The 25,951-nt window shown below is 46.7% G+C and overlaps 1 protein-coding gene across 1 annotated transcript in view; it reads left to right on the top strand.

Annotated features, from left to right (window-relative positions):
- Positions 1-18,567, top strand: part of ky (kyphoscoliosis peptidase) — a 39,182-nt gene extending 20,615 nt beyond the window's left edge. The window contains exons 5-7 of the mRNA XM_067986732.1: positions 6,005-6,196; positions 12,024-12,214; positions 14,882-18,567. Coding sequence (XP_067842833.1) covers positions 6,005-6,196; positions 12,024-12,214; positions 14,882-16,188 — 1,690 coding nt within the window. The 3' untranslated portion in view covers positions 16,189-18,567. The remainder of the gene's footprint in view (positions 1-6,004; positions 6,197-12,023; positions 12,215-14,881) is intronic.
- The last annotated feature ends 7,384 nt before the right edge of the window (positions 18,568-25,951 follow it).

Raw genomic sequence — 25,951 nt, forward strand, 5'->3', positions numbered from 1 at the left:
AAGCCCTCTCCTCCTGTTACCGATATGTCAGCTATGGAAAGTGAGGAGATAATGCAGTATATTCCCCTCTTTAAACTGAAAAAAAAATTCAATGAATTTCCTGTTTAATATAATTTTCAAATTCATTTCTCAAGTAGTGTTAACATATGCACCGCCAGGGAGGGCGGTGGAAGCAGATTCAATAGCAACTTTCAAAAAGGGAACTGGATAAATACTTGAAAAGGAGAAATTTGCAGGGCTGTGAGGAAAGAGCAGGAGGAGTGGGACTAATTGGAAAGCTCTATGAAGTCACGTAACTGTAGGGATGCAGTAATTGGAGAACAGGCATCTCCCAATGTTGTGGCAATGCCTGTATCACTGATAAGATCAGAGGGAGTTAAAATTAGAACTTCCATGCAAGGTTGACCTTTAGAATCATAGAAAGTTACGGCTCAGAAGGAGGCCATTCGGCCCTTCGTGTCCGTGCCGGTCGAAAGGGAGCTATCCAGCTTAATCCCACTTTCCAGCACTTGGTCCGTTGCCCTGTAGGTTACGGCACTTCAAGTGCACATCCAAGTGCTTTTTAAATGAGTTGAGGGTTTCTGCCTCTACCACCTTTTCAGGCAGTGAGTTCCAGACCCCCAGCACCCTCTGGGTGAAAAAAATTATCCTCAGCTCCCTTCTAATCCTTCTACCAATTACTTTAAATCTATGCCCCCTGATCACTGACCTTAAGGGAAATAAGTCCTCCCTATCCACTCTATCGAGGCCCCTCATAATTTTATACACCTCAATTAAATCTCCCCTCAGCCTCCTTTGTTCCAAATCTTTCCTCATAGCTAAAATTCTCCAGCCCTGGCCACATCCTCGTAAAACTCTTCTGTACCCTCTCCAGTGCAATCACATCTTTCCTGTAATGTGGTGACCAGAACTGTATGCAGTACTCAAGCTGTGGCCTAATTAGTGTTTTATACAGTTCTAGGATGACCTCCCTGCTCTTATATTCTATGCCTCGGCTAATAAAGGAACATATCCCGAATACCTTCTGAATCACCTTATCTACCTGTCCTGCTAACTTCGGGGACCTGTGGACATGCACTCCAAGGTCCCTCTGTTCCTCTACACCTCTCAGTATCCTCCCATTTATTGTGTATTCCCTTGCCTTGTGTGCACTCCCCAAATGCATCACCTCACACTTCTCTGGATTGAATTCCATTTGCCATTTTTCTGTCCACTTGACCAGTCCATTGATATCTTCCTGCAGTCTACAGCTTTCATCCTCACTATCAACCACGCGGGCAATTTTTGTATCATCTGCAAACTTCTTGATTATGCCCCCTACATTCAAGTCCAAATCATTAATATATACCACAAAAAACAAGGGACCTAGTACTGAGCCCTGTGGGACTCCACTGGAAACAGCCTTCCAATCACAATAACTTCCATCAACCATTACCCTTTGCTTCCTGCCACTGAGTCAATTATAGGAACATAGGAACAGAAGTAGGCCATTCAGCCCCTCGTGTCTGCTCCACCGTTTGATAAGATCATGGCTGATCTGTGATCTAACTCCATATACCTGCCTTTGGCCCATATCCCTTGATACCTTTGGTTGCCAAAAAGCTATCTATCTCAGATTTAAATTTAGTAATTGAGCTAGTATCAATTGCCTTTTGCGGAAGAGTGTTCCAAACTTCTACCACCCTTTGTGTGTAGAAATGTTTTCTAATCTCACTCCTGAAAGGTCTGGCTCTAATATTTAGACTGTGCCCCCGACTCCTAGAATCCCCAACCAGCGGAAATAGTTTCTCTCTATCCACCCTATCTGTTCCCCTTAATATCTTATAAACTTCGATCAGATCACCCCTTAACCGTCTAAACTCAAGAGAATACAACCCCAATTTGTGTAATCTCTCCTCGTAACTTAACCCTTGAAGTCCGGGTATCATTCTAGTAAACCTACGCTGCACTCACTCCAAGGCCAATATGTCCTTCCGAAGGTGCGGTGACCAGAACTGCTCACAGTACTCCAGGTGCGGTCTAACCAGGGTTTTGTATAGCTGCAGCATAACTTCTGCCCCCTTGTACTCCAGTCCTCTCGATATAAAGGCCAACATTCCATTTGCCTTCTTGATTATTTTCTGCACCTGTTCATGACACTTCAATGATTTATGTACCTGAACCCCTAAGTCCCTTTGGACATCCACTGTTTTTAACTTTTTACCATTTAGAAAGTACCCTGTTCTATCCTTTTTTGATCCAAAGTGGGTGACCTCACATTTGTCTACATTGAATTCCATTTGCCACAGTTTTGCACATTCACCTAATCTATCAATATCGCTTTGTAATTTTATGTTTTCATCTACACTGCTTACAATGCCACAAATCTTTGTATCATCGGCAAACTTAGATATGAGACTTTCTATGCCTTCATCTAAGTCATTAATAAACATTGTGAATAATTGAGGCCCCAAGACAGATCCCTGCGGGACTCCACTAGTCACATCCTGCCAATGTGAGTACCTTCCCATTATCCCTACTCTCTATAGCCTTTCGCTCAGCCAATGTCCTAACCAAGTCCGTACTTTTCCCACGATTCCATGGGTTTCTATCTTAGCTCACAGTCTCTTATGTGAGACCTTATCAAATGCCTTCTTGAAGTCCATATAAATAACATCCATTGACATTCCCCTGTCCACGACTTTAGTCACCTCTTCAAAAAATTCAGACAGGGTTTGTCGGGCACGACCTACCTTTCACAAATCCATGCTGGCTCTCTCTGATTAACTGAAAATTCTCGAGGTGTTCAGTCACCCTATCCTTAATTATAGATTCCAGCAATTTCCCCACAACAGATGTTAGGCTAACTGGTCTATAATTCCCCGGTTTCCCTCTCTCTCCTTTCTTAAAAAGCGGAGTGACATGTGCAATTTTCCAATCTAGAGGGACAGTTCCTGAATCTAGAGAACTTTGAAAGATTATAATTAGGGCATCCGCAATGTGCTCACCTACTTCCTTTAAAACCCTGGGATGGAAACCATCTGGTCCTGGGGATTTGTCACTCTTCAGTGCTATTATTTTCTTCATTACTGTTGCTTTACTTATGTTAATTTTATTGAGTCCCTGTCCCTGATTCAATATTAGTTTTCTTGGGATTTCCAGCATGCTATCCTCTTTTTTGACTGTAAATACTGACGCAAAGTAATTGTTCAACATGTCCGCCATTTCCCCATTGTCAATGACAATATCCCCACTTTCAGTTTTTAAGGGGCCAACACTGCTCCTGACGACCCTCTTTTTCCCAATATAACTATAAAAATTCTTCGTATTGGTTTTGATATCCGTTGCAAGTTTCTTTTCATACTCTCTTTTTGTAGTACTTACTATCTGTTTTGTGACCCTTTGTTGATCTTTGCATTTTTCCCATTCGCCAGGATCTGTGCCATTTTTTGCCTTTTTGTATGCCCTTTCCTTATGTCTTATACTGTCCCTTACCTCTTTAGTTGTCCATGGCTGTTTTTTTTGGCAAGTAGAGTTCTTGCCCCTCGGGTATAAACCAATTCTGTATCTCATTAAATGTTTCTTTAAACATTTCCCACTGATCGTCAGTCGTTTTACCCATTAACAGATTTGCCCAGTTTACTGCAGACAGTCTCTGTCTCATCCCATTGAAGTCGGCCTTACCCAAGTCTAGAATCTTAGCAGCTGATTCACTTTTTTCCCTTTCAAACACTACCTTGAACTCGATCATGTTATGATCGCTATTGGATAGATGTTCACGCACAGTTAAGCTGTTAACTAAATCTGGTTCATTACTCATTACTAAATCTGGTATGGCTTGCCCCCTTGTTGCCTCTAGGACATACTGCTGTAGAAAACTATCCCGGACACACTCAAGAAATTCACTACCTTTCTGACAGTTGCTAGTCTGCTTTTCCCAATCTATGTGAAGGTTAAAGTCCCCCACTATGGCAACATACCATCCTGGAGTCACGTTTGCGGCCGCAGAAACGCCTATCTGTTCCCCTTACAATTGAATCCCCGATCACTATAGCCCTGCCACTCTTCTTCCTCCCCTCCTGTGCAGCAGAGCCACCTGTGGTGCCACGAACTTGGCTCTTGCTGCTTTCCCCTGATAAGCCATCTCCCCCAACAGTATCCAAAGTGGAATATCTGTTTGAGAGGGAGATGGCCCCTGGGGACTCCTGCTCTACCTGCCTAGTCCTTTTACTCTGCCTGGCGGTCACCCATTTCCTTTCTGCCTGCGTAATCTTTACCTGCGGTGTGACCACCTCACTGAACATGCTATCCACGATAATCTCAGCATCACGGATGCTCCACAGTGAATCCACCTACAGCTCCAGCTCCAAAATGCAGTTAGCCAGTAGCTGCAGCTGGACACACTTCCTGCACACATGGTCACCAGGGACACCGGTAGTGTCCTTGACTTCCCACATAGTGCAGGAGGAGCATATCACGGGTACGAGCTGTGCTGCCATGACTTGCCTTGGACTCTCAGACTCTCCTCCCGCTCTCGGTCTCTCCTTTTATACTGTGCTCACCTCTCGGACTCTCCTGCCTCACCTGTGATGTCGCACAGTCGTTGTCTCTTGTTGCAGGTCTGCTGCTGCGTTTATCCCCACTCTCCGTCTGCTGCTCAGGTCCACTGCCGCTCTGTGGAAAAAGTTAGGAAAAGCAAGGCAAAGCAGCACCTCCTTCCCCCACTCCCACACTCACCAAACTCTCAAACTCGGTGCTCCGCTGCACTCCGTGCTCGATACGCACTAACATTATGGATGCAACTTGACACTTTCCCTTGGATCCAATGGGCGTTTACTTTTTTGACCAGTCTGCCATGTGGGACTTTGTCAAAAGCCTTGTTAAAATCCATGTACACTATATCAAACGCGTTACCCTCATCGACCCCCCCTTGTTACCGCCGCAAAAAATTCAATCAAGTTAGCCAGACACGACCTTCCCTTAACAAATCTATACTGACTGTCCTTTTTAACCTGTGCCTTTCCAAATGACGATTTATGCTGTCCCTCACAATTGATTTGCCCAGGTTCGGCTGACCGGCCTGTAATTATTCAGTTTATCTCTTCCTCCCTTTTTAAACAACGGTACCAAGTTTACTTCCTGAGTAAGGGCTGTTAGAGCTTGTATTCAACTACATGGAGTTTTGTACTTGCTGTTAACACTCGTTTACAGCTTCCACAAGTCATTTTCTGCTCTCAGTAGCCATCAGAGTCTTTATTACAATTGTCTTTGACTGCACCCTGGTGTTAGGTCCCTATGTAGAAGTTTTGAGTCTGTCTCCCAGCTCATCATGAGTTGCAGCAGATTGTTAGTAAAGCAACCCTCCAGCTCTACAACCCTCCGAGATCTCTGCGCTCCTCCAATTCTGGCTGATTTTAATCGCTCCGCCATTGCCAGCCGTGCCTTCAGCTGCCATGGCCCTAAGCTCTGAAATTCCCTCCCTAAACCTCTCCGCACCTCTACCGCTCTCTCCTTTAAGACGGTCCTTAAAACCATCCTCTTTGACCAAGCTTTTGGCCACCTGTCCTAATATTTCCTTACGTGGCTCAGTGTCAAACGTTGTTTGGTAACGCTCCCGTGAAGCACCTTGGGACGTTTTACTAAATTAAAGGCGCTATATAAATGCAAGTTGTTGTTTTGCAATCAAAACAGAAAGAAAGAAAGACTTTCATTTATATAGAACCTTTCACAACCTCAGGATGTCCCAAAGCGCTTTACAGTCAATGAAGTACTTTTGAAGCGTAGTCACTGTTGTAATGTTCAACTGTTCTGTCACCGACCACAGAGAAACATGCCCGCAGCTCACCACCTCATGTTCTTAGAAGTACAAAGCTCCTGCTCATGAGGAGTAGTGGCTGTTTCACTCAGTATACCAGCTGACGAAGGGATGTGTGAAAGAGAGAAAGACGAGGCAGGATGGAAAGCCAAGCAACAGCGCAAGTGAACGTCACACCCATACAGATATTTTTCTATACTTTTTTTGCAGAGAAGCTGGAATAAGTTGCACTGAGGTTTCAGGGCATGGAAAGGGAATTGGATATAATCTTGGACACAGCTATCAACACAAGAAGTCAAACCATATGTGGAATGCTGTACAGGTGGATGAGCAGTGGTACCTGCTGGACGCCTGCTGGGGTGCAGGTCTAGTGGACATGGAGAGCCGAGTCTTTCTTCAGAGGTAGTTACTAACACTGGTCAGATAACAAAGCACTGAACTGCACTTTTGTGCAAGTTCACTAAGTTTGCTCTGATCAGGTGGGGCTGTGGGCCAAGTGGATCTGCCGGTGTCACTGGAGATGAATGTGAGTTAGGATAACTCGGCTTCCTCAACAAAGCAAGGAGTATGGATACCTGGGCCTAACTTTGGTAATGGGGAGTAGGGGGAGAAAAGGGGGAAGAGTGGGAGTGAGAGAGAGAGGGAGAGGAGAGGTAAAGCAGAGTAAAATGTCTGTCCCTCCTGCTTGGACTTTTCATGAAGCCTGAAATCCCATTAAAGTGGGTGCTTTGTACATTGGAACATTAGGAACAGGAGTCGGACATTCAGCCCCTTGAGCCTGTTTCGTCATTCAATTAGATCATGGCTGATCTGCACCTCATCTCCATTTACCTGCCACTGAACCATATCCCAATGTCGGAATACGATGTCGTGGCAATAACGGAGACCAGGCTCAAAAAAAGGGCAGGATTGGGTATTAAACATTCCTGGATACAAGGGGGTAAATAAATTGGATAAGGGCCGTTTTTGAGCATGGGTAGAGTGATGTGCTATTACCCCGTGCCCAATGACCCCTGCGCAGGCAGGACAAGAGTTTCAGCCGGCCTGAGGACTAACCTGTGATCAGCGTTGCCCATTCCGGGCTTTGCACGTGGAATCAATGCAATTTACACATTCCACCAGCAGGTGGAGCCCAATCTCTTAAAGGGAGGATGTTTCTTAGAAATCTCTTAAAGGTAGCTGGTACCTGTTAATTGCTGAAAATAACAGTCTACTTTCTGCACGAAGTCTGAATGGAGATCAGACATTGCACACGTAAAACACAGATGCAGGTCCCATCCCTTTGTTTACACACTGATGAGTTATGTTAAAACATTGAATAAAGGTTGCGCACCACTAAATCCCACATCCTCCGATCTGCATGCCAGACCTCACCAATCTGCCGATCTGAGTTGGTACCAGGCCTGCGAGAGTGCATGCACCAAGGTTCTCTGTTAATGCACTAGACACCTCGGTGTAAGAGGTGGACAGAAAGAGGGACTTCCTGCATCCACAAAAGCGGGGGGAAGAGCCCGTCCAGACAAATATCTAAAAGGCAGTGGGAGGCAGCGGGGATGAAGTCAGTGCCAGGCGCACAGCATCACGAACATGGATGCGGTTCAGGAAGAAGTTCAACTTTGACATGAGTGGTCAAGATGAGTGAGGTCAACTGTCAAATGGCATCTCCTACCAACTACACCACTAGCCGCATCCACTGCTCCACACACTACACTCCCCATCACCCACATACCAACAAACTCTTTCCATCAGTATTCAACTCTTCCAACCAGATGCTTCCTCTCACCTTTACACATTACCACAGTTGCAAGCCGCCCACCCACAACTCACGGGCCACACACATTGGCAGCTATTCAACCATAACAGGCACATCATCCAGACACACGCCCCGCTTTCTTGCAGGAGAAGGTGGCGCATATCAGTCATGTGGATGGACTGGAGAAGCTGGGGTTGTTCTCCTTGGAACAGAGATGGTTGCGAGGAGATTTGATAGAGGTATTCAAAATCATGAAGGGTCCAGACAGAGTAGATAGAGAGAAACTGTTCCCATTGGCGGAAGGGTCAAGAACCAGAAGACATAGATTTAAGGTGATTGGCAAAAGAACCAAAGGTGACATGAGGAAAAACTTTTTTACACAGTGAGTGATTAGGACCTGGAATGCACTGCCCGAGGGGGTGGTGGAGGCAGATTCAATCATGGCCTTCAAAAAGGAACTGGATAAGTACTTAAAAGGAAAAAATTGCTGGCTACGGGGATAGGGCGGGAGAGCAGGATTAGCTGGATTGCTCTTGCTCTTGCCGGCGTGGACTTGATGGGCCAGATGGTCTCCTTCCGTGCTGTAACCTCTCTATGATTCTATGATTCTATCCCCTGATACCCTTCCCTAATAAAAATCCATTGATCTCAGCCTTGAAAGCTCCAATTAACCCAGCATTCACAGTCTTTTGGGAGACAGAGGGGGGAATTTTAACCCACAGGACGGGCGCGAGAAGAGCAGTGGGTTCAATTCTTAACAATGTGAAACCCGACCCTAGCCCGCAATGAACGTGCCTACTTCCAGAGTGCTCCCCCTGGCCCCTCAAGCTAACCTGATCCCCTCCCCGCCCAACAAACCAATACCGCCCCGTGATCTCCCCAAGCCCCCATGATCTCCAGGCCGACCCACCGCAATTCTTCCCCCCGCAATCTCTTCCCCCACGATCTCCCCCCATGATCAGTTCCCCACAATCACCCCCCGCGATCCCTCCCCCATGATCTCCCCCTCACCGCGATCTCTCCCCTTCACCGCGCTCTCTTCCCCCACCCTGCGATCTCTTCCCCCCATGACCTCTTCCCCCGCGATCTCCAGGCCGACTTCCCCACAATCTTCCCCCGCACCCCGCCTCTCCAACAATCTTTACCTCCCTCACTCCCTCCTCTCCGGTCCCCGGTTGCAGCCTTGTACCACAGGTCTTCCCACCCGACAACCAGCCAGCCTCTCAATCTGGCCGGCTGTCAGGTGGGAAATGAAGAAAAAAAATTCAGCACGACCTCTGCGTTCCCCATATTTCCGGGTTTCCTGGCCACTAAAATCGCCCCCACTCTCTCCCCACCTCCCTGGAAATATCGGGGCCAGAGTTCAAGATTTCCATCACCATTTGTGTGAAGAATAACTTCCTGATTTCACTCCCAAATGGCCTAGCTCTAATTTACGCCCCCTTGTTTTGGATTTCCTTCATCAGAAGAAATAGTTTCTCTGTATCTACCCTATCGAATCCCTTTATCATTTTAAACACCTCAATTAGATCACCCCTCAACCTTCTGAACTCAAGGGAATAAAGTTTACGCAACCTGACTTCATAATTTAAAATAAAAACAAGAAGTGCTGGAAAAGCTCAGCAAGTGAGGCAGCATCTGTGGAGAAAGAAACAGAGTTAACGTTTCAGGTCACTTTCATCAGAACTTCATAATTTAGCCCTTTACGTCCTGATAGCATCCAGGTGAATCTGCGCAGTACCCCTTCCAATTGGACAATTGAACCTTTCAAGGCTGAGATCAAGAGATTTTTGTCAGGTAAAGTTATAAGGGGCTATGGAACAAAGGCGGGTAAATGGAGTTGAGATATCGATCAGCCATGATCTAATTTAATGGTGGAACAGGCTCGAGGGGCTGAATGGCCTACTCCTGTTCCTATGTTCCTATATTCCTATCTTCCAAAGCCAATATTTCTTTGATGAGGTTTGGTGCTCAAATAGACCAGATGGGGTCTGCCCAAGGCTCTGTACAACTGAAGCATCATTTCCTCACTTCTGTATTTCAGCCCCCTTGAGATAAAGGCCAATATTCCATTCGCCTTTTTGATTGCTTTTCGTACCTGTTCACTAGCTGTTAATGATTTGTGTACATGGACACCCAAATCTCTTTGATCTTCCACAGCTCCCAGTCTCTCACCATTAATAAAATATTCCGATTTGTCTATCTCGGATCCAAAGTAGCTATTCCAATGGAGCATCCCAACATGGAGGGAACTAGCAGCCGTGAGATTAAGCCCTCCTGTCTCAGCAAAAGTGAATGGGGCGGCGGAAGGTGGGGCGGGGGTGGGGGGGTGGTGTAGAGAGAGGTAGTCAGCAAATAAGCATTTTAAAAATGGAGGCTTAAGCTGATTCCAAGTATGTATTCTAATCATGGGGTTCAGATCACTAGAAACAAATGACTCAAAAGGTTAAAAGGTTCGGGGCTAAGAATCCTTCGCCCTACCAGCATAACTCCGTTAGAAGGGTCGGAAAATCTGCCGGGATCCAGATACACCACATCTGGGAGGTCCCACGGGCCCTTGTAAGGGGCGGAGCCGGTGCCCTCACCCTACAAGGTTAGTATTGCAGAGGGCATGAGGCCATAAGCACTGGAAGTCCCCAGGGCCTGGGTCTCATAGAAGGTGGGGGAATACATAAGAACATAAGAATCAGGAGCAGGAGTAGACCATTCGGCCCCTCGAGCCTGCTCCGCCATTCAATAAGATCATGGCTGATCCTCGATCTCAACTCCACTTTCCCGCCCGATCCCCATATCCCTTAATTCCCCTAGACCCCAAAATTCTATCCATCTCAACCTTGAATATACTCAACGACTGAGCATCCACAGCCCTCTGGGGTAGAGAATTCCAAAGATTCACAACCCTCTGAGTGAAGAAATTCCTCCCCAACTCAGTCTTAAATGTCCGACCCCTTATCCTGAGACAATGCCCCCTAGTTCTAGACTCTCCATCCAGGGGAAACAACCTCTCAGCATTTATCCTGTCAAGCCCCTCAGAATCTTATATGCTTCAATGAGATCACCTCTCATTCTTCTAAACTCCAGAGTATAGGCCCATTCTATTCAACCTCTCCTCATAGGACAACCCTCTCATCCCAGGAATCAATCTAGTGAACCTTCATTGCAGCAAAAAGGGATGAGGTCCTGCAAGGTGAATTCAAGGAGTTAGTGCAACTTCTGAGGCAAGTATATCCTTCCTTAGATAAAGAGACCAAAACTGTGCACAGTACTCCAGGTGAGGTCTCACCAAAGCCCAGTACAATTGCAGCAAGACTTCCTCACTGAATGTTTGAAGCTGGTACACCCAGTCAGAAGTTGTGTACCAACCCGGCAGTAATCAGGCTCATCCAGGGAGTCAAGGCCATGGGAGCAGAAATTAAGGTGAGAATTTTTTTTAAATTTCCATGCGGACCTCTTACAAAAGAGGGTCAAGGGGTACTGCTTACAGCTTTGTGGGGGGAGGGAGTGGGGGGCGAAACCCCTCCAAGTCCGGCACCTATTAACGCATTGAGTGGCATCCCAGAGCTGGCAGGTGTCCCAGCGCAATGTATAAAACAGGTGACACCCTACTGACCCCATATACTCCAGTGATGGTGGTCGGCAGAGAGCGCAATCAGGGTGCCATGGCCACGTCCACGTTCCTTGAGGAATGTCGTCTCCTTATTTCTGCAAGCCCATTGTTAAATTACTGCCTCGTTATCGCTCCAGGTTTTGTTTTTAATCGTACCTATTGCTCGTTGTTTTAGGAATATTGTATTTAGTTCTGGGACAATCTCCGTTGTACTAATGCTAACGGGGACACAGATCGCAGGTGCACTCGGTCACTGGCGCACAGTAACTCCTACACAGAAAGACAGATCATGAGGTTAGCATTACAGATTTCCCAAGAAACAATTTGCAGTTCATTACTGACTACTGGGAAATTCTATGGCTAGTATATCTCACACTGACAGTGACCAGTGTCGCTTCTGCTGGTTCCTGTACTACCTGTTTTGAATAAATCAGTTAATTGAAATAATGAGCAGGGGAATGTCTAATGGTCGGGTTACCCCATCAGCCATTCTCATCGCCAACTGCAGCTCCTAGGCTCATAAGTAGGAAACCAATGTATAACATTGCAACTGTTTCATTACTCATGTTTTTGTTAGGCCAGGGTTACAGAACCAAGGCAGGGGAATGGAGTTGAGATACAGATCAGCCTTGATCTAATTGAATGGGGGAGCAGGCTCGAGGGACTGAGTGGCCTACTCCTGTTCCTATGTTCCTATCAGCAGGATGTACTAGCAGAGCGCATCATGGGAATCCAGTGTTTCCATAGCAATGGGTAAATGGAACCGTGACCTTTTTCCCATGATTTGAACATGCCCCATTTGAAATTAGAAAACTCTATTGTTAGCCATGAAACTGAAATGTTATTAGTCTTTTTTTGTTTTTGCCCAGATATGATGATTACTATTTCCTCACAGACCCGGAAGAATTTATAGATTCTCATTGGCCAGATGATCCAAAATGGCAGCTGATGGACTCTGTGATCTCTTTGGAAGACTTTGAACAACAGGTTTTTAAAACTTCTGCATTCTACAGACTAGGTCTTTCACTCATCTCCCCAAAGATATTCTTACTCCAGACAGGTAAAGATGGACAAATGAATTGACTCAACTGTCAAAGGTCTAATCTGATAGTGTCCTCTGAAGTTACCATCTATTTTCTGGACTTGAATCCATTACTACTCCTTTTTCCACTTTCTGTGCACTAAACATAAGCACTAAGGGAACCTTTGAAATAGAGTTGAATCTCTTCTGTCCTGTTAGACAAATGCTTAGTCATCAATTAATCACAAATATTCTGCCAATTATTTATACATATGTATATAAATTTATATTTGTATATTATATATGTGTGTAGAGAAAGAGAGAGGAACATTAGGAACAGGAATAGGCCATTCAGCCTGTTCCGGCATTCCGTTAGATCATGGCTGATCTGTACCTCAACTCCATTTACCCGCCTTTGCTCCATATCCCTCGTTACCCTTACCTAACAGAAATCTATCAGTCTCAGTCATGAAAATTTCTATTGGCCCAGCATCCACAGCCTTTTGAGGGAGAGAGTTCCAGATTTCCACTACTCTTTGTGTGAAAAAGTGTTTCTTGATTTCACTCCTGAATGGCCTAGCTCTAATTGTAAGATTGCCCCCTTGTTCTGAATTCCCCCACCAAATGAAATAGTTTCTCTGTTACTACTCCATTCAATCCTTTTATCATTTTAAACACCTCAATTAGATCACCCCTCAACCTTTGAGGGAGCACACTATAGCTCCCAGCATGCATATGTGCCTACAACTTCCAAAAATTTGTTATGATTGACAGCAAGACTGGCCATTCACAGAGCAATGACAGGATTTGATCTCTCCTCAACCCTCTAAACCCAAGGGAATACAGGCCCTGTTTATGCAACCTGTCCTCATAATTTAACCCTTTAGAATGGAAACTGCCGATGTAAACTTGTCAGTCGTGATTAGACCACCCCACCAGAAGTGGCACTGTCCATCAACGTCCATCTCGCAGCTAGTGAGCCTGTATTACACACCCCAACAAACTACTACCTCTCTACGTCCCAAATTGCTGTACGTTTTGTTATTTAATTGTTTATAATATCAAATCAAAATATTATCTGAAAATAAGGACAGAACGTATGACTTTAAAACGGGGACTGAGCACGTATATATTTTATATTATGTTATATTTGCACCTTATTAAAAAAAATCTTATATCTGTGCTCCCAGGTCCAATTATTCTCTGCCCTCTAATCCCATTTGACCTGAAGGTTATCTTGACCTTGACTCCCAGAGGCAAAAGCAGAGGAGACTGACTATTTTGTGTGTTTGTGCATGGGCGTGCGTGTAAAGCTGTTGTGATTTATAGAATTCGTTGATACCATTCATTATGATGCAATTGTAGAGATATTTTAAGATTTGTAAGCAATCGCTGATTTTCACAAACTACCTACAATGATTGTATTACATCGCATATTTTTATGGTTTTATTAATAGGAGCATAGAGTACAAGAGTAAAGAAGTAATGATGAATTTATACAAAATATTGGTTAGGCCACAATTAGAGTGCTGTGTGCAGAATTAGGTGCCCCATTATAGAAAGAGTATTAAAGCCATAGAGACTGTACAATGCCGATTCAACAGGATTTTGCTGGAGATGGGAAACAAACGTCTTTTTTTTTCATTTGTCCTCAGGATGTGGGCGATGCTGGCAAGGCTGCATTTATTGCCCATCCCCCTGCCCTGTTCTTGCAACCATAGTGTTGAAATGTCCCAGTCCAGTTAAGGTTCTGGTCAATGGTGACCCCCAAGACGTTGATGGTGGGGGACTCAGAGGTAGTGGTGTCATTGAAGGTCAAGGGGTGATGGGTGGGATTTCTCTTGTTTGAGATGTCATTACCTGCCGCTTGTGAGCCCAAGTTTGGATGTTATTCGGGTCCTGCTGTAGGCTGGTACGGGCTCCTTCATTATCAGTGAATGGAGCTGAACACATGGAGTCATCAGCAAAAGGTTATGAGGAGAGACATGAGATAGATTGAGACTTGAGACTATTTCACTGCAGCAGAGAAGGCTAAGGGGGGATTTATTAGAGTTGTTTTAAAATTATGAAGAGTTCTGATCGAATCAAGAGGGAAAGATTATGTTCTCTAGCTGGGGGGGTGAGTGATGAGGGGGGTCATCAATTTAAATTTATCACGAGGAGAGTGAAGGGAGAAGTTAGGAGAAATTTCTTTATGCAGAGGTTTGTTGAAATATACAGTGTTTTGTGGTTGTGGCAGGCACTATTGCATCTTTTAAGGGAAAGTGGGATAAATATTTGGAGCAGAGGAAGATACAGGGCTCCGGGGAGAGAGCAGGACAGTGGAATTAATCTTGGATTGCTCAATAAAAAGAACCAAACCAGACATGATAGGCCAAATGGCCTCATTCTGTGCTCTGAACTTGTACGGTTCTATATATTTGATCCAAAAGAACAATAACATATGAAATATAAATTGCCCTCCTTCCAACTAATACCTTGCACAAGACAAGCCACAATGGTAAGTGGGCAGTAACTTCTTATAGAAGGATTGTTCTCATTGTTGACATTTATTTTGCTGCTATTACAAGTTAATAACATGCTCTATATTACAGCAATTCCATTTTTCAGAAGCAGATAGGGATGAAGTGAATCCACGTTGAGATGTGGAGCTGATCTCTTCTCCCTCTCTACCCCATTATTTATCTCTCGTTCCCTTTCACGCAGTTAATGGTGAAGCTGCAGTATCCTTGGGAAGTGCTGGTACTGTGGAATTTAGTTACCGTATAGCTCAGCTCGGTGAGAGCCACTTTAAGAACGTAGACGTCTCTTGTGGAATAATGAGAGTGACACCAAACGGGATGGAGCTCAGAGTCATACCGCCATCACAGGGCAAGTATGACCTTAAGATCTTTGCGAAGCCACTGGACTCCAAGGAGAGCTATATCTGGGTCTGTTCTTATCAGATCGACTGCCCTGAGCCAAATATTCATGACAGACTCCCAGGCAACCCGTTCTCTTTCTGGGGTCTGCGCTGGAATGCCAAGTACATTGGCATCAGTGGTTGTAGCTGCATGGAAGGTTTCGTCAATGCACCTGATGGTGGTGCACAATTGCATTTCCAAACTTCAAGATCTTTATCAGCTACCTATGAATTGATTCATGGAGACTCAGGGAGCGATGTGACCAAGAGGTGCATTGTGTCTCAAATAACGGAAGGAAAGTTGACTTGCAACATTGTGTTACTGGCTAAAGGGTACTACAGGCTATCTGCGTTCGTTAAGCAACACAGCCAAGAAGGTGCTTATCAGAACATCTGCAACTGTCTGATCTATTGCCCAAACCCTATTAATCGAAACGAGCTATTTCCTGCAAACTTGAGCAACCACTGTGGCCCTGGGACAAGGACAAAAGAAATTGGTTTTATCCAAGCCAGCCACCCCGAACCTGTTATAAACACACAACACGGCAAGTGTAATATTACTTTTCAGACCATCAAGGATGTGGAAGTCATTGCAATGTTAACTAGGGAAGAGGCAAGCACTGAAGACTGTCCTTTGGAAAGGCATACCTTATGCACCCATACACAAAACAAAGTGAGCATTGGCGTTAGTCTCCCTGCTTCGGGGGTATACAAGCTAGGGATATTTGTGAGACCCGCAGATGAGGAGGATTTTGGACATGTTTGCGATTATGTTATCCGTTGCTTCGCTGAGCCACAATGGCCTCCGTTCCCTCGGATGTACAACCTGTGGAAGAAGGGATGTGTCCTCTTTGAACCCAAGTCTGGCGTACTCCGTTCGGAGAACTGGGTTCGGTTCCGTGTCCGTATTCCTGGAGCTCATCGAGTCTTCCTAATTGGCGAATCTAGTCATGAGCTGCACCTCAGCAACACCCGAGTGTGGGAGGGGGACATGTTCACTGGGCCAAGGAGATCTCAGCTGAAACTGGCCGCAAACTTCGACCAATTGTCCGCTACAGTGAGTGTCGTTGCCTCTTTTGATGTGGGAGACCATTTCACACAAGATTCTTAAATATGCTGCTTGTAAACGACTGTATCACGCAACTGCAGTGATGGGAATCTATTACTGCCTGCCCGGTGCATCAGAATTTCCTGGAAATTTGCTCCTTTGCAATGGCGCATCGTTGGGTTTGTTTCCCAGCGCAAAAGTCCGTGGAAATTATGGCGTAAGTGAGTTCCTGTTTACGCTGCACCGTAACTTCCTGAGACTTCTGCGTCACTCCAACAAAACCCTCGTCAAAACCATAAGAAGTGGAGGCCGCAGGCACTTAGACTAAAAGATAATGGCGCGAATGGAACCTTGGTATCGTGATTTCTGGCTCTCGTGTGATCCTCAGCCTGGGACGACCATTAAAGTTGCTGAAGCTTCATTGTCTGCAGTCTGGAACCAATCTCTCAGATTCTCTTCTCTGTAACTGAGACCTTCAGTTTTGCCATCCAGCATCCTGTGAGTGTCTGAAGGCAATACTTTCAGGACCCCCCCCCGCAACCCCTTCTCAACGTGTTCAGAAGATCAAGGATTGCAATGGCTTTTCCACTGGGCATTCTCCCATTCTGCATTATTATCATGGGGGAGGAGGAAGAGAAGAGACAGGAGGCAGGGCACCAGAGCAGGAGACGGCACCCAACTCGCTACCGCAACCCCCCACCCCGAGAGAGCACAGCGACCGAATGTCATAGCAGCTGTCGGAGGAACTGTGCGTGTGCAGGCTGCTCTTCACCAGAGAAGCAAGTGACGACCTCTGTGAAATGCTGCAGGAAGACCTGAAACTGCAGTCTACCTCCCGGCAGGTCCCTATCAGCCCCAACGAAGGCTACCGCGGCCCTCGCTTCCTACGGCTGCAGTTCCTTCCCCGTCATCCACTGCAGACGTCTGCAACATCAGCCAGGGAGCTGTGCGGGCCTGCGTTCGAGAGGTGGCAGACGCCCTCTTCCGCAGGGCATCGGACTTCATCAAGTACGACACGTCCCCTGAGGAGTATAGTGTCAGGGGCCATCCGAACCTTCCCGGGCTTTTGCCAGGGTGCAGGGGGGCCGTCGACAGGGCCCGCGTGGCACTGAGGGTTCGCATTTATCAACGGGAAGGGGTTCCACTTGTAAATTGTCTGCGACGCCCGACTCGGAAGCTGCCAGGATGCCTTTGCCCTTTTGCCACTCCACTATCTACGGATTCTTCAGCAGACAACGAGGGCGGACGCATCCTGGAGGACGAGGTCTCCCCGCAAAGCGGCGACTGATTGACGACACCGTTCCGCGTCACTTAGCAAAGCAGCACAGGGAAAGGTACAACCGCGCAAACACACGCCGCGATCCGGCAGGTGCTGGAGAGGACCGTAGTGGTTCTGGAAAACCCTGGACAGGTCCGAGGAGGGGTCCCACAGTACAGACCTAATAAATCGGCAAAGACCGTAAGGGTGTGCTGCGCACTGCACTGATTCGCCCGGCGGGAAGGACTCGTCCGGGACTTGGCAGACAAGAGGCCAGTGAAACCGGAAGATCTCAGCCTGCCCGTCCCTGAGCCCAGGGTGGGGGGGTGGTAACCCCACTCCAGGAATCCACACTCATGACCACCAGGGCACCAGAGAGCAGATGGTGGAACAGGTGTTCAACCAGTGATAAACCCCAACCCTCGTAATCACCACCCGCCCCCCCACCCCACCCCCAACGTCAAACCCACCGAATCAAGCGACATGAGGAGGTCTGAAGTCCGCAGCTATTATATCGGGGACTGATTCCCCGTGGGACCACAGGCAAAATAATGTAACTAATGTTAAAAAAAGTGAAAGAATTGCTGATAAAACAGCTGTAGTGAACTTTCATCGTGGTCTAATGACAGCAGAGAAAGATTTATTCAAGAAGAAACAACGGAAAATTGAACTGTTTTCATATCGGAAGGTTGTGAGATACCCTTTAAATAAGGGCAGCAACTAAGGTTGCCAGCCTTCCAGGATTGTCCTGGAGTCTCCAGGAATTGAAGTTTAATCTCCTGGACACTGCTGCGAGCAAACACCCCGGGAGAAATATCATAGGGGCATTAAAAATAAATTGTGTGCTTTTTTCTTCATTGTCTTTGAACACTTTTATTTATTAACTATCAAAATGTAAAAGTTGGAGGGAAAAGGCTGTTTGACCGGGGTTGGGGGGGGGGGTTGGAGATTTTGGAGGTCACGTGATACAACCTCCAGGAATACATCCAAGCAGAGTTGGCGACCCGAGCAGCGACATCTTTACATTATTGTCCAAGGAGCTGGTAACGGGGATGGGGTCAGTGACACAGGGTGAGGTAGCAAAATATCAAGCTGTGCAAAGTGGTGCAACTGCACAAAGATTTTCCTGTGACAACACCTTTAAGTATGCATTTGTTAAACAGTAATAAAGAATTTTTCTCCAAGGAACGGGTCTGCATGACTGCTTTTAAAGAAACTGAGTGCGTCGTAAAACTGCTTTACGGTTGTGAAAGTGTTAAACAATTTTAAAAAAGGTGCCGAAGGAGCCCCTGAGGGTGAGAAGGAGCAGGCAGAGGTGGACTGTAGGCTGGCAGGCGCCCTTCTCCTTCGATACACCAGGCTACCTGCCACTGCCTAGATAAGCCTGGTTCTGAGTCCAACTGGCTGGCCAGGATCATGGGGTTGGGAAGGGGTGAGGTCCAGATGCTCTACTGAAGGGATGTGTGTCTGAAGTGCCCCTGGACTCCCGGTACCTGCCTCCTGTGATGTGGGCTGCAGCTGGCCGCCCCAGTGCAGAGAGAAGCCTGCTCTCGCCCGGCTTGTGCCCCTGGCGCAGAGCGCGGTGGAAGAGCTGCCACCTGGAGGGTCAGCAGCGTGTCCCTCTCGGACCACGACTGCCGCATGGCCATGGGTATGACGGGCAGGGTGGCTTTTCGAGGCCTCCGCCAGATCCAGAATGATCCTGAGCAACCTCCTGGCCAAAGGCAGTCATCTCACACCGTAACCCCTGGAAACGGCCACAGAGCACACAAGTTTTTGTGACGCTTCTGTATCATCCTTTTTCCCAGACGCGGAGGCTTGAAGACCTGCTCCCATGCCTCCTCAGTCCTCGGCCGTCATCAACCCTGCCTCAATGGGGAGTGCGGCATGTCTTCCTCCCCTCTCTCCCTTCCCATTCAGATTTTTGTTGGATAAGTGCATCACGGGATATGGAGCTAAGGCGGGCAAATGGAGTTGAGGTGGAGATCAGCCATGATCTAATTGAATGATGGAGCAGACTCAAGGGGCTGAACGGCCTACTCCTGTTCCTATGTTTTCTGCGTAGAGGTGGGAATGTTACCACTGAGCCAAGACTCACTCCCTTGAGGAGAGAAGTAGCAAGGCAGAAAGGGTTTAGGGTGAGAATTCCCATGCAGGGCCAAGATGGCTGAATGTTTACTTCAGCAGCACCTTCCAGGCCATGACCTCTATCATCAAGAAAGGTTGAGGGAATATCATCATCTCCAAGTTGACCATCCTGACTTGGACATGTATCATCGTTCCTTCATTATCGCCGGGTCAAAATCCTGTGTTTCCCTATCTGACATCATTGTCTGAACGCCATCACCACAGAGGGTTGAAGTAGTTCATAGACCAGGCCCAATATCACCTTCTCAAGTCAACTAGTGGGCAATAAAAAGAGAAAATGCTGGAAAAACACCCAGCAGGTCAGGCAGCATCTGTGGAGAGAGAAAAACAGAGTTAACGTTTCCTATCGATGACCTTTCACCAAAACTGGAAGAAGTTAGAGATTTAACAGGTTTTAACCATCGGAAATCCCATCGGAGAGAAGAGCAGGATTTTGCTTTTGTTTTAGTGGGCAATAAGTGTGGGTTTGCCAGTGTTGGCCTCGTTAAAGAAAAAGGCTCAAAACAGAGAGGGAAATGAAAATGTAAAACAACCAGATTACCATCAAACCTCGATCGACTCTGTTATATAAAGTTGTTAAGCCACAACCTGGATTTCACAAAGCCATGTTGACTTGGAGATATTTCCTGTAGTCTCATTAAATGGCACTTAAATTACTTCTTTCCTAATAAACCACAATAATTTTCTCACTATTAAGGTCAACGTAATTGCTCTACAATTTCTAGGGCCCTGCTTCTGACCTTTTTAAAAAGCAGCAACAACATCAGTTATTTTCCAGTCGACTCATACTACCGGTGTATTTAATGAGCTGCAAAGAATTCCAACCACAGCCCTGCATCTACCCTCATTTCCTTAAGTATTCTTGGATGCATTCCATCTGGACCTGACAGCTGATGATTATTCAAGGTCTCCAGCTTTGCTCTTGACCATTTTACTGCTGACTTACATTTTCTGCCTCAGCTTAGGTACATCCACATTCCTCGTGCGAATGGACTGGGAATCTTTTCTCTGGTTATTGAAAAACCCAGGCGAGGATTTATGATGCAGGACACTAGCCAACTGCTGAGGAGCAAAGGATGAGCTAAATCAAGAAGCTGTGGTTAAGTGACAGCAAGCTAGTGTTTTAAAATCCTTTAGGTTATAACGGGAGAGACTGAAGGATTCCACGCTTTGAATTACCAATTAGCCTTGATTTCAACATACCGAGGGTAGAGGATTGAGTGAGTTTTTAATAACGGGGGCAATTGTTGAGTCAAGGAGAAACCTGACCTGCCTCCAACAAAAATGCGCAAGTTAGAAAAACATATTCCACGATATCCTTCACATGCTCTATGAAAGTCAGAAATAAAGATTTGAATCAAAAGATATAGCACGGTTTTAATAAACTAAATAACAGAGAGGGGGTCAAACTGGTGATATCAGATCGGCTGCCGGTTAAACACCCCGCCTGTTAAACACCCCGCGAGTTATACACCCCATTATACACTCCGTTATATACCCTGCCGTTATACACCCCGCGGGTTATACACCCCGTTATACACCCCATTATACACTCCGTTATATACCCTGCCGTTATACACCCTGCCCGTTATAAACCCCGTTATACACCCCTCCCGTTACACAACCCTCCCGTTATATACCCCACCTGTTATACATCCTGCCTGTTACACACACCCCGCCCGTAATACACCCGTATAATGGGAGGGGTGTATAACGGGCGGGTGTATAATGGGAGGGGTGTGTAATGGGAGGGGTGTGTAATGGGAGGGGTGTATAACGGGCGGGTGTATAACGGGAGGGGTGTATAATGGGTGGGGTGTATAATGGGAGGGGTGTGTAATGGGAGGGGTGTATAATGGGAGGGGTGTGTAATGGGAGGGGTGTATAACGGGCGGGTGTATAACGGGAGGGTATATAATGGGTGGGGTGTATAATGGGCGGGTGTATAACGGGTGGGTGTATAACGGGCGGGTGTATAACGGGCGGGTTGTATAATGGGCGGGTGTATAACGGGAGGGTTGTGTAACGGGCGGGTTGTATAATCGGCGGGTGTATAATGGGCGGGTGTATAACGGGAGGGGTGTATAACGGGAGGGGCGTATAACGGGCGGGTGTATAACGGGAGGGGCGTATAATGGGCGGGTGTATAACGGGAGGGGTGTATAACGGGCGGGTGTATAACGGGAGGGGCGTATAACAGGTGGGTGTGTAACGGGAGGGGCGTATAACGGGCGGGTGTGTAACGGGAGGGGCGTATAATGGGCGGGTGTATAACGGGAGGGGCGTATAATGGGCGGGTGTATAACGGGAGGGGTGTATAACGGGCGGGTGTATAACGGGAGGGGCGTATAACAGGTGGGTGTGTAACGGGAGGGGCGTATAACGGGCGGGTGTGTAACGGGAGGGGCGTATAATGGGCGGGTGTATAACGGGCAGGTGTATAACGGGAGTGTTGTATAATCGGCGGGTGTATAACGGGCGGGTGTATAACGGGCGGGTGTATAACGGGCGGGTGTATAACGCAAGGGGTGTATAATGGGCGGGTGTGTAACGGGAGGGTTGTATAAGGTGAGGGGTGTATAGTGGGCGGGGTGTATAACGGGAGGGGTGTATAAGGTGAGGGGTGTATAATGGGAGGGGTGTATAATGGGCGGGGTGTATAACGGGCGGGTGTATAACACAGTATTTTGCTTTTGATTTACAGGATATTAATCCAGTTTCACAGTCCACAGTATTCAAGACGTCTGACCAGTTTGCATTCCACTGGTTGTATAGGAACACTGCTTTGTAGAGAATCTGATTACCAGAGACAGAATGAACTTGTATTTTATAATAATACCTTATCACATATCTCAGAAACATCCCCAATTCACGTCATATACAATAGATGTAGTCATAGGAACATAGGGATAGGAGTCGGCAATTCAGCCCCTCGAGCCTGTTCCGCCATTAAATTAGATCATGGCTGATCTGTATCTTAACTCCGTTTACCTGCCTTGGTTCTGTAACCCTTAATACCCTTACCGAACAAGAATCTATCAATCTCAGTTTTGAAATTTTCAATTGACCCCCAGCCTCAACAGCTTTTTGGGGGAAAAGAGTTCCAGGGAGGAAATAAATTGGTTAAGGCCTATTATTGGGCAGGGGTAGCGTGATCCGCTATTAACCCACACCCGATGGTCCCTGCGCAGGCAGGACGAGAACTTTGTCTGGCCTCAGTACTCACCTTCAAGCAGCGTTGAAAAGTCGGCCTGACACAATGATTGAAGTAAATGTGCATTTTACACCAGCAGGGGGAGCCCCAATCTCTTAAAGGGACGCTGTCTCTTAAAATTTCTTAAAGGTAGCCGCTATCTGTTATTTGCTAAAAATAACAGTCTGCTGTCTGCACGGAGTCTGCACAGAGATCAGACATCGCACACGTAAAACATAGATGCAGATCCCATCCCTATGTTTACAAACTGATGAGTTATGTTAAAATATTGAATAAAGGTTGCGCACTACTAAATCCCACATCTTCCAATCTGCATGCTCGACCTCACCAATCTGCCGATCTGAGTTTGTACCAGGCCTGCGAGAGAGCGTGCACCAAGGTTCTCTGATGATGCAAAAGAGGCCTTGGTGCAAGAGGTGGTCAGAAGGAGGGACATCCTATATCTGCGGGGGGGATGCGGGATGGGGGGACGGGGGTGGGGGCATGAGGCCCTCCATACATATGCTCAAAAGGCAATGGAGGCAGCGGGGGACGAAGTCGGAGATTTGATAGAGGTGTTCAAAATCATGAAGGGTCCAGATAGAGAGAAACTGTTCCCATTGATGGAAGGGTCAAGAACCAGAGGACATAGATTTAAAGTGATTGGCAAAAGAACCAACGGTGACATGAGGAAAAACATTTTTACACAGTGAGTGGTTAGGATCGGGAATGCCCTGCCCGATCATGACCTTCAAAAGGGAACTAAGTACTTGAAAGGAAAAAATTTGCAGGGCTACGGGGATAGGGCGGTGGAGTGGGACTAGCTGGATTGCTACTGCTTAGAGCCGGCATGGACTCAATGGACCGAATGGCCTCCTTCCGTGCTGTAATCTTTTTATAATTCTATGATCCTATGATCAGTACTGAACTCTTCCAACCAGATGCTTCCTCTCACCCTTACACATTACCAATGTTGCAAGCCACCCACCCACAACTCACAGGCCACACACACTGGCAGCTATTCAACCATGGCAGGCACATCACCCAGACACACGTCCCGCTTCCTTGCAGGAGAAGGTGGCGCATAACAGGAGGCAGCAAGTGGCCGTGGCATTTAGCCCCTGTTCTGCCATTCAATGAGATCACGATTGATCCATGATGACTCCATATACTCGTCTTAGCCCCATATCCCTTAATACCTTTGGTTCACAGAAATCTATCAATCTCAGATTTAGAATTCACAATTGAGCTAGCATCAACTGCTATTTGCCGAAGAGCGTTCCAAATTTCTCCCACCCTTTGAGTGTAGAAGCATTTCCTAACTTCACTCCCGCACGTCCTGGCTCTAAATGTTAGACTATGTCCCCGCGCCCTTGTATTCAAGTCTAGGAGACCTCCAAAAACAGTTACAAATGCATCAGCAGCCAGAAGTTATGATCCAGCAACTAACCTGCAAATCCTGCATGGTCCCTTTAAATAGCGCTGGTGGGGGGTCCTCCAGGCACTCTAAGACACGTTCAGATGGTCGGGGTTAAGACTGTGCGTTGAGTTGAGCGTTAAGCCCCAAAGTGGTGTCTATCACTTTAAATCAGGGTTGCATGCTGCTTCTATCCATCTTCTCCTTACTTTACATGCTGCCAGCGTTCGGTATTTGCGCCTGCGCTTGTACCCGTACCAAGATGGTGTCCGGCGCATGTCACACTGGAAACGTGCGAGTGCAGCCAAGACGCCACCTTGGCACTTCGGGAGGCCGTGTAACGCCGAAACAATGGGCGCTACACGGCATAATTTCTAACCCTTAGATTTCCACTACCCTTTGTGTGAAGAAGTGTTTCCTGATATCACCCCTGAACGACCTAGCTCTAATTTTAAGGTTTGCCTTCTTGTTCTGGACTCTCCCACCAGAGGAAATAGTTTCCCTCTATCAATTCCTTTAATCATCTTAAACACCACAATTAGATCACCCCCCTCTCCCCACCCCCCCCACCCTCCCCCCAGCCTTAATCTTCTAAACTTAAGGGAATACAAGCCTAGTGTCTGCAAACCTGTCCTCATAATGTAACACCTTTAGCCCTGGTATCTTTCTGTTCAATCTGCGCTGTACCCTCTCCAAGGCCAATATCTCCTTCCTGAGGTGCGGTGCCCAGAACTGAATGCTGCACTCCAGATGGGGTCTAACCAGAGCTCTGTACAGCTGTAACATAACTTCCACCCCTTTGTATTCCCCTTGAGATAAAGGCCTTCATTCCATTAACCTTTTAAATTTTTTTTTGTACCTGTCCATTAGCTTTCACTGATTTCTGTACTTGGACCCCTGAACCTTTCTGATCCTCCACAGTTCCTAGCTTTTGACCATTTAGAAAATACACTGATCTCTCTTTCTTAGGTCCAGAGTGGATGACCTCACACTTCCCCACGTTGAACTCCATCTGCCACCGTTTTGCCCATTCTATCTGTCAATGTCCCTTTGCAACTTTCTGCTCCCATCTACATTGCTTATTGTGCTATCTAACTCAGTGTAGTCACTGTGAAATGTAGGCTAACATTTACAAGGTCCCATAAACAGCAATGTGATAACTGACTACGGTTTCTGTTGATGGAAGATATGTTGGCCCAGTTAGGACTCCTGGAGAACTGCGGTGCCAATGGACACACCAAGGTTAAACAGAATACAACCAGAATCTTGGTTTATCCCAACTGAAATAATTTCCACAATATAGTACTCCCTCACTACTGAACTGAAGTGTTAGTCTAGATTATGGGGTGGGCTTGAGCCCACAACCTTCAGAGGCAAGAGTGCCATCAAGTGAGCCAAGCTGACACTTATGTAAGTACCATACTACTGTAGTAGGTACAGCACAGGAGGAGATCATTCGGCCCATCCTACCCGTGCCGGCTCTTTCAAAGAGCTATCCAATTAGTCCCATTCCTCTGCTCTTTCCCCATAGCCCTGTAAATTTTTTCCCTTCAAGTAACTATCAAATTTCCTTTTGAAAGTTACTATTGAATCTGCTTCCACCACCCTTTCGGGCAGTGCATTCCAGATCATAACAACTCGACGCGTAAAAAAAATGTTTCCTCATGTCGCCTCTGGCTCTTTTGCCGATCACCTTAAATCTGTGTCCTCTGGTTAATGAGCCTTCTGCCACTGGAAACAGTTTCTCCTTATTTACTCTGTCAAAACTGTTCATGATTTTGAACACCTCTATCAAATCTCCCCTTAACCT

Source organism: Heptranchias perlo, chromosome 1 (assembly GCF_035084215.1).
Source record: "Heptranchias perlo isolate sHepPer1 chromosome 1, sHepPer1.hap1, whole genome shotgun sequence".
Taxonomy (NCBI): Eukaryota; Metazoa; Chordata; class Chondrichthyes; order Hexanchiformes; family Hexanchidae; genus Heptranchias; species Heptranchias perlo.